Source organism: Bufo bufo, chromosome 6 (assembly GCF_905171765.1).
Source record: "Bufo bufo chromosome 6, aBufBuf1.1, whole genome shotgun sequence".
NCBI lineage: Eukaryota > Metazoa > Chordata > Amphibia > Anura > Bufonidae > Bufo > Bufo bufo.
The window spans coordinates 28,482,404-28,500,706 of NC_053394.1; the positions used below are offsets into that span (position 1 = coordinate 28,482,404).

Genomic DNA, 18,303 nt, shown 5'->3' on the forward strand with positions numbered 1-18,303 from the left:
GAAAAATACACTTTGCAGTCAGCGTGCAGCTGTGTCATTATTACTACATACAGCTGGCATGATTGTTCTAGAGCATTAAGGAAAAGCAATCTGGGCATCTGGGTGCCAATCTATTTGTTTACTGTAGCAAAGGTTCCTCGTTACATAATTGGCTGAACAAACGTCTACTAGTGCGTGATTGCCGGGAGCAGTTTGGCTCCTGAAGTGATGAATGTGGGTGGAGTGTCTTCACAGCTCAATAAAAGAAGGTCATTCTGTACCCATGATCTCTAAGGGATCCCGACCTGTCACAATGCAGGAGAAAAGGCTTCTTCTGAGCATCTTCCTGCTGGGTCTCATCCCCAGAGTCATGTCACAGAGGTAAGTTATAGACCGATATAAGGAATTAAATAACAGCTAAGGAAAGTCATGGGCTAATATATGACATATATGAGCTCAATACATGCAGAAAGTTATCTTAAAAAGGGCTATCCCATGAATTTAAAACTGCTATTACTCGGATACTTGAAAAATGTGGTTCCTTTTTTGTGGGTAGGCAGCAGCTCATATGAGATAATCAAGTACATGCGTCTCCCATTAGAGTTAGCTCTTGTTAATCCTTTTCTCCTCTGCATTGAAAATAGCCCCTGACATACAGCCCTAGAGAGACATACAATATTAAGACTCCCTTAATGTTTTAATTGCACGTATATTGCAATAATACTTCATTTAAAATGCCCTGTTCATCACATACCAATACTTTTTGTGAGGTAGTCCTCCAAACAAATATGTGCATATCATCTACCGTACATTTTAAAGGAAAGTCAAGGACTGAGACTGGGTATTGGTGAAACTACTGCCAGCCTGTCACCCACAGTATTAATGCAGCTTTGATCAAACCAATTTTAGGCCTCCTGCACACAAATGTGTGCGCCCCGTAAAATGCGGGCCGCAATGCACGAACACCGTCCATGGGGCAGCCGCAGCGGATCGTGAACTCATTAACTTTAATGGGTCCGCGATCCTGCCGTTCCGCAAAAAGATAGGAGTCCTTACGGGACGAAACCCCATGGAAGCACTCCGTAGTGCTTCCATTCCACATCTCCGGATTTGCGGACCCATTGAAGTCAATGGGTCCACATCCGTGATGCAGAATGGAAACGGAATGGTGCCTGTGTATTGCGGATCCGCAAATGCAGTACGCAATACGGAAACGGGACACCTACTGTTGTGTGCAGGACGCCTTAGTCTGGTTGCTTATGATGCACTACCTAAGGCTACTTTCACACTAGCGTTAATGATAATGCAACCATCTGAATCCGTTATGAACGGATCCAGTTGTATTATCTATAACATAGCCAAGACAGATCCGTCATAATCCATTGCAAATCCAAAGAAGTCTCTGTTGAAGGTCCTGCTAGCTGCCGCCAGACTGCTGATCGCTTCAAACTGGAAGTCTAACACCTCCCCCTCTATCCCATTATGGCTTGACAAGTTTGCGGACATGGCTAGGTTAGAAGAACTTTCGCATTGGGAGTTGAGAACACATCACAAGTATACTATGATATGGGACCCATGGGTGGTGTGGAAAGTAAATAAACATCAGCTGTAGATCCAGAATACAATTTTTTCCGATATTGAGACCCTATGACGTATCTCAGTACCAGAAAATATTAACGCTAGTGAGAAAGTAGTCTAAGGCCCCTTGCAGACGAGCGTGTCCGGATTAGGTCCAGATGCCTGGCGTCTGCGATCAGGGAAAATCGTGTGAGTAGGTACACAATTGCAGTCAGTTTTGACTGCGATGGCGTTCCGATGTTCAGTTTTTATGGTGCGGATGCAATGCGTTTTGCACGTGCGTGTTAAAAAACTGACTGTGGTACCCAAACCCGAACCAGGACTTCTTCACTGAAGTTCAGGTTTGGGTTAGGTGTTCTGTACATTTTATTATTTTCCCTTATAACAGGCAAGTGGATGTCTCTTAAGGCAGCTCCAAATGGGGGTTTTATGCTTCTGGACATTTGAGACCATCCATTGCATCAGAGCCTGGGCCAAGCAGAGGATCCTCCCTGTTTGGGACCACCATTGTCAATGATGATTAGAATGGGGCTGATAAGGAGCCAATGAAGTCAATGAAAAGTCCAACAACAAAGCCTCAGAAGTTCAGATCTCTGAGCCATGAACTTTTTGGAAGACTCTCATGAGCTTACTTTCTTCAACTTTAAGTTCCAGCCCCCAGTCCATCACCAAGGTTAATTAAGGATTAGTGGCAACGTAGCAGTGCTAGATACAGTACTTTCCATATAACTGAGATATGGGACGTAAACCACTGCTTGCCAAGTGCTATCAAATGGGATCAGTTCCTTATGATAGATAATAGTTAAAAAAATAAATAAACTAAACCTGTAAAGAATATTTGCCTTCACTGTGAAAGTCAAGAGAATGTCTTCTAATCAGTTAAAGCTCAATGCAAAATTTGTAAGGACCCCCCCAATCATTAGGTATCATTTATAAAATGGGACTTTCGGATATTTGGTCCCTTCGGGCGCTAGAATGACCAAAACCTCACTGCACCCATTTGAGTTCAGGTAGGTCCACACTTAAAACCCAATATGAGCTGACTCCCAATGTTATCAATTCTCTACTGTCTGATCACAACAAACTTGATATTATCTACTTACAGTGACCTCAATGACAATACAAAACTCAATTACGTTATGTCCGTCTTACCGGTGATGAAAAGTGGGAATACGGGGCAAGTCTGTCTGTTCCTTAAGAGTGAAGAGCTTATACGGTTTAACATTACATTCGAATACCAATCCTCAACCACTTCTATATTCAGCGAGGAAAGCTCTAATTTAAATGAATGCAGAAATTTTCAGGTATGTACTCGCAAAATTATATCAACGACACTAGGTGCACATTGCCTGGTGGATTCCTGAAGATGCAACCTGATCTCAACAACCTGACAATTGAATGGGAAAATATTCTGCCCATCTGTGAGCTCCAAGATTTGTATGGTCAATGCCGGGGAAAGGGGGGATAAAAAAGTGAACACAATCGGCCTAAAAAGGCTTCCTGTTACAGGCAGGACCTAGCTAGAGCGTGGGAGGTAATCACCAGATAAAGTATGAGCAAATCAATCCATAAACAACCAGATTTGTAAAAAAATTCACAAAAATTTGCTCTCTAAACAAATCCAAAGCTTTTTGATTCGTTATGGTTGAATTGTGTAAAAACTGCCTCTGGAAGGTGGAGAGGAAAAATGATGGGGTAGGAAGAAGAAGGTTGGTCTCATGACACTGGGAGAAAGCTTGTCCTGATTGGCTCAAAGGCTGACAGGCAGCCTAGATCAGCCAATCAGGGGGGCAGCAGGCAGGGAGGGGCCTGTGCAGAACTATGTGCTGTAAACTGTAAAAAAGACAAAGAAGAAGATTAAAGGGAGATAATAGTAACAATAATAATAATAATAATAATAGTAATAATAATATATTTGGGAATTTGGGTATATTGAGGGGTGTAATCAGGGAGTGAGAACTGGTCACTATCAGGTGTATTTACTAGCAGGCTACTGTCAGCTCAGCTTCTGGCAACTTGTTCTAAATGACAAATTCCATACAAATGACATTTTTTGCAGTGAGAAATTGCCCCGTTAATTTTAGAAACCAAATTCTATTTAGCATTTGTACTTGGGCAGTGCTATAACTACCGGAGAAGCAGGGAAAGCGGATGCTTCAGGGCCCAGGCTGACAAGGGGCCCGGGAGCAGCGTCTCACACCCACTTACTGTGTGTACATAATTTAAACTTTTCAGGCCAGGCCTGCCCCCCCTTCACATTTGGTGTGGTCACATAGGGGCCCACCCACGCTGCCCATCCGCTCTGCATTCCATTCATTAAAACAGGGCCCACTCCGCCCGGCATCAGCCTGCCCTCATACATGATGATGAGCTGAGCAGCCTCTTCTTCCTGCCTGCAAAAGAGGCAGAGAACAAACCGGCAGCTCGCTATGGAAATGAATACCTTCGGTCTTCAAGAAGCGCAGTGGCAGCCCACCAAGTGAAGTCCTCCTCAAGGGCAGGCGAGAGGAGCAGTAGCACCAGCACGGCAGAGGGCGGAGGGAGGCACAGCAGGCACTCAGAGCACTTGTTTTTTCAATTATGTGCCTGGGCCTCCTTGGCCCTCCCTTGCCTTGCCTGCTAGTGCACAGTGGTTCTGGGGTCTCTCTGGGCATGAGGAGGAAGGAGGAGGGGGGCAGAGAAGAGTCAAAGTGGTTCAGCCTTTCCTCCTCTACCAGTCTGTGAAGTTCATAGACTGGAAAAGGAAAGGAGGAAAGGCCAGGTACAGCAGCAGGCAAAGTTGTGCAGCCAGGGCAGACTGCAGCTGCCAGGTAGCTAGACTGCAACCTCTGCCAACTCCTTTCTCTGCCAGTCGCTTGTACTATAGCATGCAGTACATGGCAGCCTCCCCTCTGCTTGCTGTTCCGCCATCTACTAGTGCTTGTTATTGCATTACACACATATACACACATGTGATGCTGGCGGAGCAGTGAAGACAGAGAGGGGAGGCTGCCATGTACCATATGCTATAGTACAGGAGGCTGGCAGAGGAAGGAGTGGGCAGAGGTTGGGATGAAAGTTCCGATCACCACCTTTCCCAATGTTTAAAAAAATAAATAAAAATAAGCATAAAAAAGCATTGCCATGTCCAAAAGTGTCTTCACTATCAAAAAATAAAAATAATTTTCATGCACGGTGTACGCCATGACTGAAAACAATCAAAACCCGATTCAAATTTTTTTGGGTTACCGTGTCCCCCCCCAAAAATATTGAATATTAGTGATCAAAAAATTGTCCGTGCCCCAAAAATGGTTCCAAAAAAACTACAGTTCATCCACCAGTAAAAAAGCTTCAGCCCCTTAGGCAGAAATAAAAAAAATACGTTTTAGCTGTCATAAAATGGCGATACAAAGACAAATTGGTTTTTTAAAAGGTTTTATTTTAAATAAGTGAGGGGGGGCCTGTAATTCATTTGCTGTGAGGCCCAGTCAGTTCAAGATATGCCACTGTACTTGGGCATCTCAGTTAGTGTGTTACTGATGGTTGCTGGAGATGTAGATTGTCATTTCTCTGTTTTTCTTCAGGAGCGTGAAAAACGCATGCAAAACGGGGAAAAATGCACACACTGAACACCCATGCAGAAAAAACTGATTGAACTTGTGTGCAAAACCATGCGTTTTTCAATGAACAGATCCCGATACAATCTGTAACACTTGTGTAAAAAAGGCCTTAGTGAAGCCGTTACCGCATCAACGTCTAACGCAGATTTTTCCGCAATAATAAAATGGCAGTCATAACGCCATTATTATGGCCATGTTACTAAATATGTTGTCCATGGCTGGAAGACAATGGGTGGATGCAGGAGGCAAACACATTTTACGCAAATAAAAGAAGGCATATTGCATCATTCATAACGTTTTTTTCAAAGAAGGTTTCACATCAATGAAAATAAGCCAGGTTTTAGTAAAGGGCTGGTATTACTGCATCAGTGCATGTAGTTCATGTTTTACTGTGAAAATAGCATTAATACCATTGCAATCTGTGAATACCAGTGTGCAGTGTGTTTGTGGCAGGGGATGGATTTTTATGTTTTTAAAACCACTTGCAATTTTCCTAGTACTGTTTAATAATCAGTGTACCAAACTCGTGGCTTTAAATTTATAGGCCTCATAATAAAATACCTGGAAAACAGACGAGCACAAAACAAAATATCCAGGCCTCATCATCTGAGAGTCAGAATGAGTTTAATAGAGGCTAGTGTTAATCGAGCACTGTAGTGCTTGGGTGCTCGGGGGCTCGGGCCAAACACAAGTATAATGGAAGTCAATGGGAGAACCCGAGCATTAAACCTGGTACCCCCTGCTCTGAAGAGGGGAGGGTGCCTGGTTCATAGGAAAAAGTCAGAAATTGATGGAAACACCACCGAAATGGTTCGGGAACAGCATGGGGAGGATGTCTGGATGCATCTTGGACTCCCAGTTTGCTTCTGGGAACGATGTTGTCCGAATAGTACGCCACTTTCATAGACTGACAATAATACACACTTTTAGAGGAAAAATTTATAGGAAACATTCTTTCCTGTATATTTACTTGTCTATAAAGTGCAAATGCTGCCAAAAATGACAAGGAAGAGGCACTCCGATACAACCTGTATATCACATAAAGGAGGGCCTCATTCACATTGTGGTATAATTGTTCATGTAGTGGGACTCCTACACTCATAAAGCCTATGCAGTGAAAGTGCTGCCAAAAATTACAAGGAATCGGCTCTCTAATACACCCTTTATTACACATAAAGCAGGGCGTCATGCACACCCTTGAAAAATTATGATTGATGGCCTGCTGGTGACCCTCAAAAACATTTGGATCAAGGGCCTGCTGATCTGACCATCTAAAACATTATGGGTGAGGGCCTGCTGCCGCTTTGGTGACTCTAGTTTACCAGGGGCCGATCGCACGTCCCCATGATGGCGACGATCTATTCGGATGTGTGGCCTATCAACTTTCAATGTTATTGTCAGCGCAATCCATTGTGACTACGGGTAATGGGAAACCAGTGTTTGATTCCGGAGAGGGAGCCTGAGAAACAGCTACGGCTACCATATCCAAGCAAGGTAGCATGCGTGCAAATTACCTATTAGGTATAATTAGGTGAGGGCCCGCAGGTGAGCTGACCCTGTAAAATATTTGAGGTGCGGGCCTGTAGGAGAGCTGACCCTGTAAAAAATTATATGCGAGGGCCTGCAGGTGAGCTGACCCTCTAAAAAATTAAATGCGAGGGCCTTCAGGTGAGCTGACCCTGTAAAAGATTGTAGGTGAAGGCCTGCTGGTGAGCTGACCCTCTAAAAAATTATATGCGGGGGTCTGCAGCTGAGTTGAACCCCTCTAAAAAATTATATTTGAAGGGCATATATGCGAGGGCATTATATGTGATGAATATACCCTTGTTTGTGGTGGAAGGGGTGCATGGAAATACAGTGTATTCAGCACATTAAAAACAACACATTTAAAGTGCCTTTATGTTGGAGTCGAGAAATCGTGGTCAATCCAGGCCTTGTTCATTTTTATAAGAGTCAACCTGTCAGCATTTTAAGTTGACAGGCAGATACGCTTATCTGTTATAATGCCAGCAGCAGCACTAAATACCCGCTCAGACAAAACGGTGGTGGCAGGGCAGGCCAGCACCTCCAAAGAGCAGAGTGCCAGTTCGTGCCACATGTCCAGCTTGGACACCTAGTAGTTGTAAGGCACTGCGGAATCATTGAGGAGGCTGACATGGTCTGCTATGTACTCCTTCACCATCTTCCAAAATTCTCTTTGTAGAGGGGGTCGATAAGGTTGAAAAAACAGTAATCCGTGTTGTCTAAAATGCGTATAAAGCGCGGGTCGTGGGAAAGGCAGCCTAACATGAAGTCAGCCATGTGTGCCAGAGTACCAACAGCCAAGACTTCGCTGTCATCATCAGGAGGATCACTCTTAATCTCCTCATCCTCTTCCTCCTCTTCTGCCCACCCATGCTGAACAGATGAAATTATACTTCCATGGGTACTACCCTCTGTAGCGGAGGCAATCGTCTCCTGCTCCTCCTCCTCTTCATGGTCCAATTTGCACTGAGAAGACTAACTGAGGGTGGTCTGGCTATCACCCTGTGTAATGTCTTCCCCCATTTCCACCTCTTCCACATGCAAATCGTCGCCCTTAATTGTGAGCAGCAAGCGTTTGAGTAGACACAGAAGTGGGATGGTTACGCTGATAATAGCATTATCGCCGCTCACCATCTGTGTTGATTCCTCAAATTTTCTTAAAACCTCACAGAGGTGAGACATCCATGCTCACTTCTCGCTTGTGAATAGTGGAAGCTGACTGGAAAGGTGACGACCATGTTCCAGCTGGTATTCCACTATTTCCCTCTGCTGCTCACAAAGCCTGGCCAACATGTGGAACGTGGAGTTCCAGCGCGTGCTCACGTCGCACAGCAGCCGGTGAGCTGGCAATTTCAAGCGCTGATGCAGCGCTGACAGACCGGCTGAAGCTGTCGGTGACTTGCGGAAATGTGCACACACGCGGTGCACCTTCACCAGTAGCTCAGGCAAATTTGGGTAGGTTTTTAGAAACCGCTGAACCACAAGGTTGAAGACGTGGGCAAGGCATGGGATGTGTCTAAGCTTGCCAAGCTCCAAAGCCGCCACCAAGTTACAGCACTTATCAGACACAACCATGCCTGGTTCTAGGTTGAGTGAAGAGAGCCACAGCTCAGTCTGGTCTCTTATCCCCTGCCACAGTTCTGCGGCTGTGTGCTGTTTGTCCCCTAAGCATATCAGCTTCAGCATGGCCTTTTGACACTTCCCCACTGCAGTGCTACACTGCTTCCAGCTACCGACTGATGGCTGACTGGTGCTGCACGTAGATAATTCGGAGGTGGAAGTGGAGGAGGAGGCGGAGGAGTAGAAGTGGGGGTTGGAGCCACTAACATAGGTGCTGGCGGAAACCCCGATCGACGCAGGGCCCACAATCCTTGGCGTCGGTAGCACCTGTGTCATTCCAGGGTACGACTCGCCCCCCGCCTCCACAACATTCACCCAGTGTGCAGTCAGGGAAATGTAGCGTCCCTGGCCAAATACACTTGTACATGTGTCCGTGGTTAAGTGGACCTTCCCAGTAACTGTGTTGGTCAGGGCACGTGTGATGTTACGGGACACATGTTGGTGTAAGGCGGGCATGGCACACCTTGAAAAATTAGTGGCGTCTGGGGACTGCGTAACGCGGGACGGCCGCCGACATCAGGCTGCAGAAGGCCTCAGGGTTCACTAGCCTAAATGGCAACATTTCCAGGGCCAGTAATTTGGAAAGCTGCACATTTAATGCTATGGCCTATGGGTGGGTGGCTGGGTATTTTTGCTTGCGTTCAAATGCCTGGGGTAAGGACATTTGGACGCTGCGCTGGGACACGGAAGTAGATGTTGTCGCTGATGGTGCTTGCGAAGGTCCAGGTGCAGGGCGGGAGGCATCTGGGCCTGTGCCTTCGACAGGGGATTGGCCAGCATGTAACATAGTGGTATGAGCCGCAGACACAGATTGTGGACCCAGGCGTTTGTCCCACTTATTACGGTGCTCGGATGCCATATGGCGGATCATGCTGGTGGTGGTGAGGGTACTAGTGTTCACACCCCGGCTCCTTTTAGTATGGCACAGATTGCAAACTACTATTCTTTTGTCGTCCGCACTTTCTTCAAAAAAGTGCCAGACTGTGGAACATCTACCTCTTGGCAAGGGAGATTTCTGCAAGGGGGTGCTCCGTGGAACAGTTCCGGGCCTGTTTGGTGTGGTGCGCCTTCTCTCTTTTGCCACCCCACTGCCTCTTCCAGTCTGTTGCAGTGCTGCAGATCCCTCCCCCTCTGTACTGCTCTCCTCGCTCAGCTTGCTACCTTCCCAGGTTAGGTCAGTGACCTCATCGTCCACCACCTTCTCTTCCACTTCCTTACTCTCATCATCCTCCTGATTTGTTGACCTAACCACAACCTCAGTGATTGCCAACTGTGTTTCATCCTCTTCATCAACCTCTTGAGACAGTATTTTCGGTTGACTCATTGGCAACTGTGTCTCATCATAATCATCCACCTCATTAAACACTAATTGCCATTACCCACCGTCATGTTCTTGTGACTGTGTATGCTCAAGAGGTTGGGAATGAGGGCACAAGATCTTATGTCCTTCTCCAATGTGCTTGGCGAGAGGGCCAAATCAAGTAATGGCGATGGAAAGAGGTCCTCGGAATATCCGAGTGTGGGATCACTTGTTTGGCCAGACTGTAAATGGTTGGAGGAAGGAGGATCAGGGTGAGGATTGTTCTGACCGGACTCCTGGCTACTGAGACTGGACTTGGTGGAAGACAGGGTGGTGCTTAACCGACTGGAAGCATTATCTGCTGCAATCCAACCGACCACCTGGTCGCACTGGTCTGACTTCAAGAGTGGTGTCCTGCGCCGCCCTGCAAACTGGGACATGAAGCTAGGTATCTTGGATGATTGTTTTTCTTGTTCTCTGGCAGCAGGCACAGTTTCTCCGTGCCCAGGGCCACGGCCTCTGCATGCACCATCAGCATCACAGCCACTTCCCCGTTTCTTACTGCTCGCCTTCTTCATTTTAAATGTGATATATTCTCGAAAGTATGTCACACGTACAGTAGCGTAGGATTTAGAAGTGTACTGTATGTGCAAAAAAATTTACAACAGTATTTGTGATGAGGAAACGTTATACAGGACAGGTACCGCAGGTAATGTCACAGTTTGCAGTGTCTACGGAAAAACTGCACTGGATGTCACTGATATTTTAGGAACGGGAACACTTTAAACTGGAGATGTGGCGCGGATAATTTAACTGTCCGCAGCGGAAACCGTCTACGGAAAAACTGCACTAGATGTCACTGATATTTTAGTGATGCGCACACTTTAAACAGGACATGTAACGTGGATAATTTAACTGTCCGCAGCGGACTATTAGACAGTATTTAGCGCAGGATGCGCTAAAAATATATATTGCTGCTGTCACACACAATAGTCCTTAAAAGGACTTTTAGGTCTCTGAAAAGTTTTTTGTATAAAAATCTTCCTATTACACTCCCTACACTGTCTGTCCCTTCCTATGCACAGCTCTAACAGTGAGCAATAAGGGACAATTTTTGGAAGTTTTCTAATATGAAAAAGCATAACACATGTGACGGCATAGTGTGTTTTTAATCACTCTGTTTGTTACCACCGTCAAATATGAATTTACCCATAGCTATATATGTCAGTATCACTCTGGCATTATGTGCTATTGCTGTCTTTGCGCTCAAGAGCTTTGGGAGGGAGAAGGGCTTGGTGAGAGAGAGCAAAAAGTCCTAGGAGTCTAGCGGGTGTTATGTACCAGTTTTCGGGGCAATTGGAGCAACTTCGATTCGTGCTAAATTGATTCAGGTAGAAATCCAAATTATTATTTTTTTATTCGCTAAATCGGACAAAAATTAATTTCAATAAATTCACTCATCTCTACACTAGAGCACTAGGGACTTTGCAATTGGCTTCTCCAATTCCCTAGACCACCAGAGATTTAAAGGCTATGAAGACTTTTGGGGCATTTTTTTTAATTTAAGATTGCATTTTAGAGAGAGAGAGTACATGTGCACAATATTGTAGGCCAGGTGATGCCCCTGTGGTACTCTGGGACAGATATTCAAATTAGCTTTCCTATGCCTATCTGCAGGCAGCAGATGTTTGACATGATAATTTGCATATATGTTCCCTAGAAATAAAGAGAAGCATTGTCTAGCCTACAATAGTCATCATGTCTATCAAGTGGTCTCCACAAAAGAAATAGTACACATGCAGAGGTTTCCCCCAAGGCCTTGTATATAGAAAAGCTGTTCCCATCTGTCTTGCTCTGGTAAAGGGCTTTTGTCTTGAAAGAGCTAGTTGCTGATGTGAGGTTTCCTAGCTTTGCTACGTAAACATGTTTAATAGGCTGGAAGACATCCTTGCCAGTCAGCAGGATAATGTAGTACTCACATGGGTTCTGTGCTCTCCCTACTGTTAACCTGCACCTAGGCATATATGACAATATCTCAGGTCTCATTTCTGTCGATTTCTTACCATGTTTTCTATATTTACTTCTGGATCTGAGTATATACAAATTTTCTGGACCTTGTTATATGTTAAATTAGTTCAGGTCACTTTTTTGTGGACTCGCCATTATGGGGAGGATATTCATATTAGCTTTCCTATTTCTATGCCAGCTGATGTTAGACATAATAATTTGCATATGTTTTACCCAGAAATCAAGAGAAGCGTTCTCTAGTCTACAATAGTCATGATGTACAGATACAGCAGAGCTAACAGTCACAGTCATAATGGGTTAACTAGATGTGATAACTCACCAAGTGTGTGTTTTAACTCTGCTACATCTGTAGCTCTGAACTCTGAACACCTGACAGCTCATAAACACTCATATAAGACATATACTCATCGGTTTGATAAGAATTCAGCTATAATGAGTGTTTATAAATTGCCAGTAAGTGCTCATGCGTACGAACGTATTTTTCTTCCGTTTCTGTTGTGGTTTTTTTACAGGTCCTTATGTGGAACCATTCATTTCAATGGGGCTTTTGGAAAAAAAAAACGGAAATGACACCTTGTGCATTCCGTATCCGCATGTCTGTTCCACAAAAAAATAAAAATTAGAACATGTCCTATTCTTGTCCGGTGTGTGGACAAAGACAGGCATTGTTACAAATGGATCCGCAAAAAAAGGTGCAACATGGACATCACATGGATGTCATTATTTTTTGTTTTTGCGGATCCGTGTTTAGCGGACCCGAAACTACATATGTTCGTGTGCATCAGCCCTAATTCAGAGATAAGAGCTATGCATCCACCTGTTAGAGCAGCAACCTGACGGGTTCAGTGTGAAAAGTAACCCTGTAGAGCAAATGCTGTTGACCATTTTTAACAACAAAAAAAAAACCAGAGAGTCACCATTGACCCCACACTTTTCTGGACCACAATAGATTTACCTATTGACCCCCTTTCACTGCTCTAGAGCAGCAGTGAATTACCTATTGACCCCCTTCGCTAGCCTGGACCACAAAAAACACAAAAGATGTACCTCTTTACCTAGACCCCCATGTAAAATTATTAATGACAAATTGAAACAATGTGGCCCCTCTTTTGTCTCCTCAGGTCCCCACAGTGGACACACAACAACTGGCATATATGACCTTTTCAGCTGTTGGAGACATGGTAAAAAAAATGGAACGCAAAAGTTTTGTTATTGATATCATGAAAAAAGCGTGCCATACACAAATAGAAAAAACTATGTACCAACCAGGAGAGACAGGTGAGTAAAGTTTTGGCTGGGTGAATTCTTCTGGCCAGTATTTGAGGCATTATACTTGATTGCCAAAGTCTTATTTCCCGCTATTTACTCATGACCTTCCAACACGCTGGTGTTGGAGTTGTTCATAGAGCTTTCATGGCTCTTGCTGTTCTTGACGCTTTACTACATTTTACCTCAAGTTCCATAGTGCACACAAATAACAAAAGCCAAATTATTGAAAAAAAAAAGTAACATTTCCATCACCATGCAGCAACTTCAGTGAGTATTATGGTTGCTATTAGGCTTGAGTGAATCAAGCTTCGGATCATAGATCCAAAGTTGACTTGTTAAAAAACATGCTTGTAATGTTGTTTCTGTACAGAATTAAAATGTATGGGGTCTGTGTAGAAAAACGTGGCCTCGGCCGAAGTTGCGAAAGACTTTGGTGAATGGCTTTGGTATTCCTATCTGCGTATTTAAAAACATTTTAAAAATGGTTGGTTTTGGATTCCTATTGTAAAATGTTTTTAAAGAATACTGTACTAATTCACCGAAGTCTCTCACAACTTATTTTTTCTTCCGTAAGTTTTGCTACATGGAGCCCATACATTTTAATGCTGCATGAAAACAGCATTACAAACTAAGTTTTTTTAACGAATCGACTTCGGATCTATGATCAGAAGCTCGATTCGCTCAAGCCTAGTTGCTATATTCCTCTGGTTTTAATCCTGCAAAGTTGCTGTAAAACCCTAGCATAAAGATATACTCTGATCAAAACTGATACTCGGTGTTCTACCATGTGCATGGTGGAGGGGATGGAGTATAGCACATTGATTTGCTCTTTAGTTTCCTTTGAATCCCTGTGTCATTCCCAAGGGCATCAAAGGCCCGAAGCTATCTAATCCAACTTGGGACCCCTCCTTCCATTTTCCCCTGACATCCCCCTTCTGTGTGCTGCCTAATAGTTATTTTTTTTATGTACGAAGAGTCCACAGTGGTCAGTGAGAGCTTAGGCCTCTTCTTAGGCCAGTGACATCACATTCATCAGTCACGTGGCCTAGGCGCAACTCTGTCCCATTCAAATGAACAGGGCTGAGCTGCAATACCAAGCACAGCCACTATCAAATGGACGGTGCTGCACTCACTGGAGCACTGCGATACCCCCAAACAGCTGATCGGCAAGAGTGCTGGAAGTCGGACCCCTGTTAGTCTCACATTGATGACCTATCCTGAGAAAAGTCCATCAATATGTAAATCCTGGAAAATCCTATCCATACAGCCAAAGTATAGAAAATGACAAGGACGGACAATAACAGTGATACATTTTATAATACTAAGCCACACCTCTAACTCTGCCAAATGCATATCTATACACTCCCAGTCCCATTAGTGCCGCCACACAGAGGTTATACTGTCAGTATGATTCAGTTACAGAAAGGTCAGGCAGAGGCACACAGCACTATCAATCCTGATAATGTTGTGCGCTTCTGTAGTCCAGAAAGCAGGATCCCTCTCTCACTCGGAGCATGATTCCAGCAAGGGACACGATTATGTGAAGCAGCCCTTAATCTACTGTTTTCTATGTTCTCTTTGCAGTGCGATGCAGAGCATTTTGTATAGACAGCGACCTGAAGCCCACTGAGGAAAATGTAAGTAGAATTTAATTAATCGTTTTCCATATTCTACCATTTGGTCCTGCTTTCCATATAAAACAGAACTTTGCTGTAAGGTAATACTAGACTAGACAAATAGGTACAAATATGTTCTCACAATTTTTTTTTTAACTCTTATTTTGGGGGCAAAATATGCATGAAATATGCCAGCAAACCACATCCCATTGACCTCAAGGGGGAAGACACACAGCATTGTTCTTAGGAGACGTGTTTGAAATCCTCATTGTGTAGAAAAGGAAGCCACCTCATGATGCATGTTCCATGTCAAAGGAACATACATGTCAAAATACACATGCAACACTTTGAAAATATGCTAGTACATACATGGCACTGATTTCTCACTGAATTTATTAGGCCTCATTCACATTTCAGTTCATGCCAGTTTCACATCCGTGAAAAAAGTGTCCGTGTTTCATCCGTGAAGATGTCTGTGAAGGATCCATGTTTGGTCCGTGTGTCCTTTTTTACCCTCCATGTGTCATACTTAATCCACGAACGCAGCTCAGCTAAAAATGTATTTCCAAAGCATCTCCTATTCTTCAGTGAAAAATGGACTCAACACGGATGCGACACGGATGCCACCTCTGTTGTGTCCATAGACTTCAATGGGTGTGTTTGGCCAGCATCACTGACATAAGTAGTGCATGTCTCCCGAATTTTTTTACTGACCTAAGGTCAGTAAAAAAAAATACTGATGTGTGCACAGACACATTCAAATAAATGGGTACGTGTGCTGTGGAAAATGCGGACAGCAAATGTCAGTGAAAAACGGAAATGTGAAAGAGGCCATAGCCTGTAAAAACATGGTGGGAACATACGACAAAGCTTTTGAATTGTATTTGTCTACTGATCACCAAGGCACATATAATATATCTTCAGCTATGAGGGATATGGGAAAGGGACGCCTGACAAGACATGTACTGTATATAACTGACACAGCAATCTAATCTATAAAACTGTCCACTAAAGGAATCCACACTATTTATAATCACGCAATTTGGCACACAGGTACATAAGGTGTCCGGGAAGGTTTTAGACCGGGTCTCAGCTCTCTAGGATGTACCGTTCCTGAGATATATATAAAAAAAAAAAAATGCAAATTTGGCACATCACATGACCTACATTAGCCAATAGAAGCCTGCAGGTCTTTCTCCTCATTTGCCAACTGCCATACACACGGTCACATGACCCTTATCAGCCAATAGAAGCTTGCAGGCCCTTAGTCTCCACATACACACAGTTATACACCAGGTTTTCATAAAAACCCAGCCATTTTTCTTCACTGCTGTAGGTGAGCTTTAAAGGGACAGGGTGCTGTGGATGACACTGTTAAGGGACCGGAGTGCCATGGAGGTCACAGTTAAGGGGGCAGGTAGAGTGGCCATTCAGGCCACCGTCAAAAAGCAGACTTAAAAACTCGCCCCTAGGTCCCGCTAAGCTACGCCCCGACCCTGGTTAGGCCACACCCCGACCCTGGTTAGGCCACACCCCCTCCAACTCCGCAGCCGACGGGGATTGAAGGTAAAAATCAACTTCTGTCAGCTGCAGGGGTGGGAGGGAGGGTGACTTTCTCCCAGCAAGCTTACACTCAGACAGCACAGTGCTGCTGTCTGAGAGTGAGCTGTTCAAAGGGACACCCCTGTGTCTCTACAGGCCCTGCGCCGGACGGAGGGCAGGAAGTCTGAAAGCCGGACTGTTGGCCTAAAGCCGGACCTCTGGCCACCCTAGGGGCAGGCTGCTGTGGAGGTCACAGTTAAGGGGATGGTCCGCTATGGAGGTCAGTGTTAAGGGACAGATTGCTGTAGAGCCCACTGTTAAGGGGGAGGGGTGTTGTGGAAATCACAGTTAAGGAGATGGGGTACTGGGGAGGTCACTAATAAAGGGGTGGCCACTGTGGAGCTCACTGTTAAAGGAGAGGGTGCTGTGGATATTATTGTTAAGTGGGCAGGCCACTGTGGATGTCACTGTTAAGGGAGGAGGACACTGTGGAGGCCACTGTTAAAGGGGCAGCAGGGTACTGTGAGGTCACTGTTAAGGCAGCAGGGTACAGTGGAGGTCACTGTTAAGGGAGCAGATGTGGCAGTCACTGTTAAAGGGGCAGTCGCTGTGCAGGTCTATTTTAAGGGGGCCGGGAATGGTGGAGGTCAGTTAAGGGACTGTAACCTATGGTCAGTGTTAAGGGGGCGGGTGCTGTACAGGTCACTGTTAAGGAGGCACACCCCTGTGGAGGTCACTGTCAAGGGGGTGGGGTGCTGTGGAACTCACTGTTAAAGGGGAAGGCTGCTGTGAAGGTCAAAGTTAAGGGGTGGGGGACTGTGGACGTCACTGTTAAGGGGGCGGGGTACTGTACATGTCACTGTTATAGTGGATACTGTCGATATCTTTTAACGACGCACACAAACATTAAATGAAATAGTCCTGCTAGTATCTAATAAATTGTCGAAATACGACATGAAGGAAATTTGAAAGTATTTTTGTGTAAAGTTCTGATGTAAACTTGTGGTTTTCAGTGTATTACTTCCAAGGTGTATAAATGGCTCCTAAAGAGATGCTATCACCATCCCTGACATGTCTGTAACTACTTCCATTCCCCATGTAATATTAATTCTGGAGCATCCATTGTCATGACTCTATGTTGTGCTACTCCTTTATTATTCCTGCTAGAAGTTAAGAATGAATTGGCAGCAGTTTGCAGTAAAGGTCCATCTGGGTGTTTCCCCTTTCCCCAACTGGTAACAACCATCAAGACCTTCGCTGCAAACTGCTAGCAAGTCATTATAAAGGAATGGCACAACAAAGTCATAAGGATAGGTGTTCCAGCATTGTTATTACATGTGCAGTGCCCCAGTGCATCACTGCAAAGGGTTCATTTGATGTTACTGATTTAAATGTTATGATTCAACGCCAAAGGGCTCATGTCTCAAGTCCCATGAATGGGCAATATACAGTTAATTTGCCAACTGGGTTAGGTTACCAGGGTGATTGACTTAGCCTGCTCACCAGTTAGAGATTCTGAGTTGAGCAAGGCTACAGGATGGACATGTGTGTAAGCACCTGCAGGCCAGGCCCAAACCCAGAAGAACTTCCTCTCTCAGACAGAAGCTGATAAAGAAACAACTTTTACCACCACAGTACCCCTGAGAAAAGGAAACCAGCCAGCTCAGAAGGCCATACAAGATAACAACAGTAAGGTATCGCTCGTTTATAACATGGAGACTTTGTTGCTACTGAGAAGGCAGTTAACCACTACCTCTCCTCCCACCCTCCGTTCCCTTCTCCCTGGGCTTTCTGCACATGGTGAATGCAAGTGGTTACTAAAACAGACCTTTCAGGAGAGGTGAACGGTCCTCTATAAAGGATAGTGTGTAAATAAAGGATTACTCATGAGACCCCCCATAAAGAATTATACCTTTTTTCTATTTTGCAGTTCACCAGAGTCTACATGATGGTAAGAAGTCTACAACTATTATTTTCTGTAGCTCTTATTTGTCAGAGCAAATGCCTGTTTTCTTACGGCACAACCTTTAACCCATAATTCCTATTGTTGGACTGTGTTTCATTGGGCCCACTTGAAAAGATGACTCTGAGGTTCACCCTCCATCTATGCAGAGCATATGCATGTTCACTTTTCATTGTAGGGCCAGACTGTACCTAACCTTCCCCCCCCCACCACACACACATACACCCCCTATATAATAACCCCCCTCACATCACTGAAAAATAGCTTCACGCAACTATAATGTCA

General features: G+C 44.7%; 1 protein-coding gene across 1 annotated transcript in view; it reads left to right on the forward strand.

The window, feature by feature from the left end:
• Positions 1-270: 270 nt before the first annotated feature.
• The window catches only part of LOC121003460 (ovostatin-like), a 100,519-nt gene continuing 82,486 nt past the window's right edge, over positions 271-18,303 (forward strand). The window contains exons 1-5 of the mRNA XM_040435332.1: positions 271-360; positions 2,663-2,861; positions 12,750-12,906; positions 14,482-14,534; positions 17,986-18,006. Coding sequence (XP_040291266.1) covers positions 293-360; positions 2,663-2,861; positions 12,750-12,906; positions 14,482-14,534; positions 17,986-18,006 — 498 coding nt within the window. The 5' untranslated portion in view covers positions 271-292. The remainder of the gene's footprint in view (positions 361-2,662; positions 2,862-12,749; positions 12,907-14,481; positions 14,535-17,985; positions 18,007-18,303) is intronic.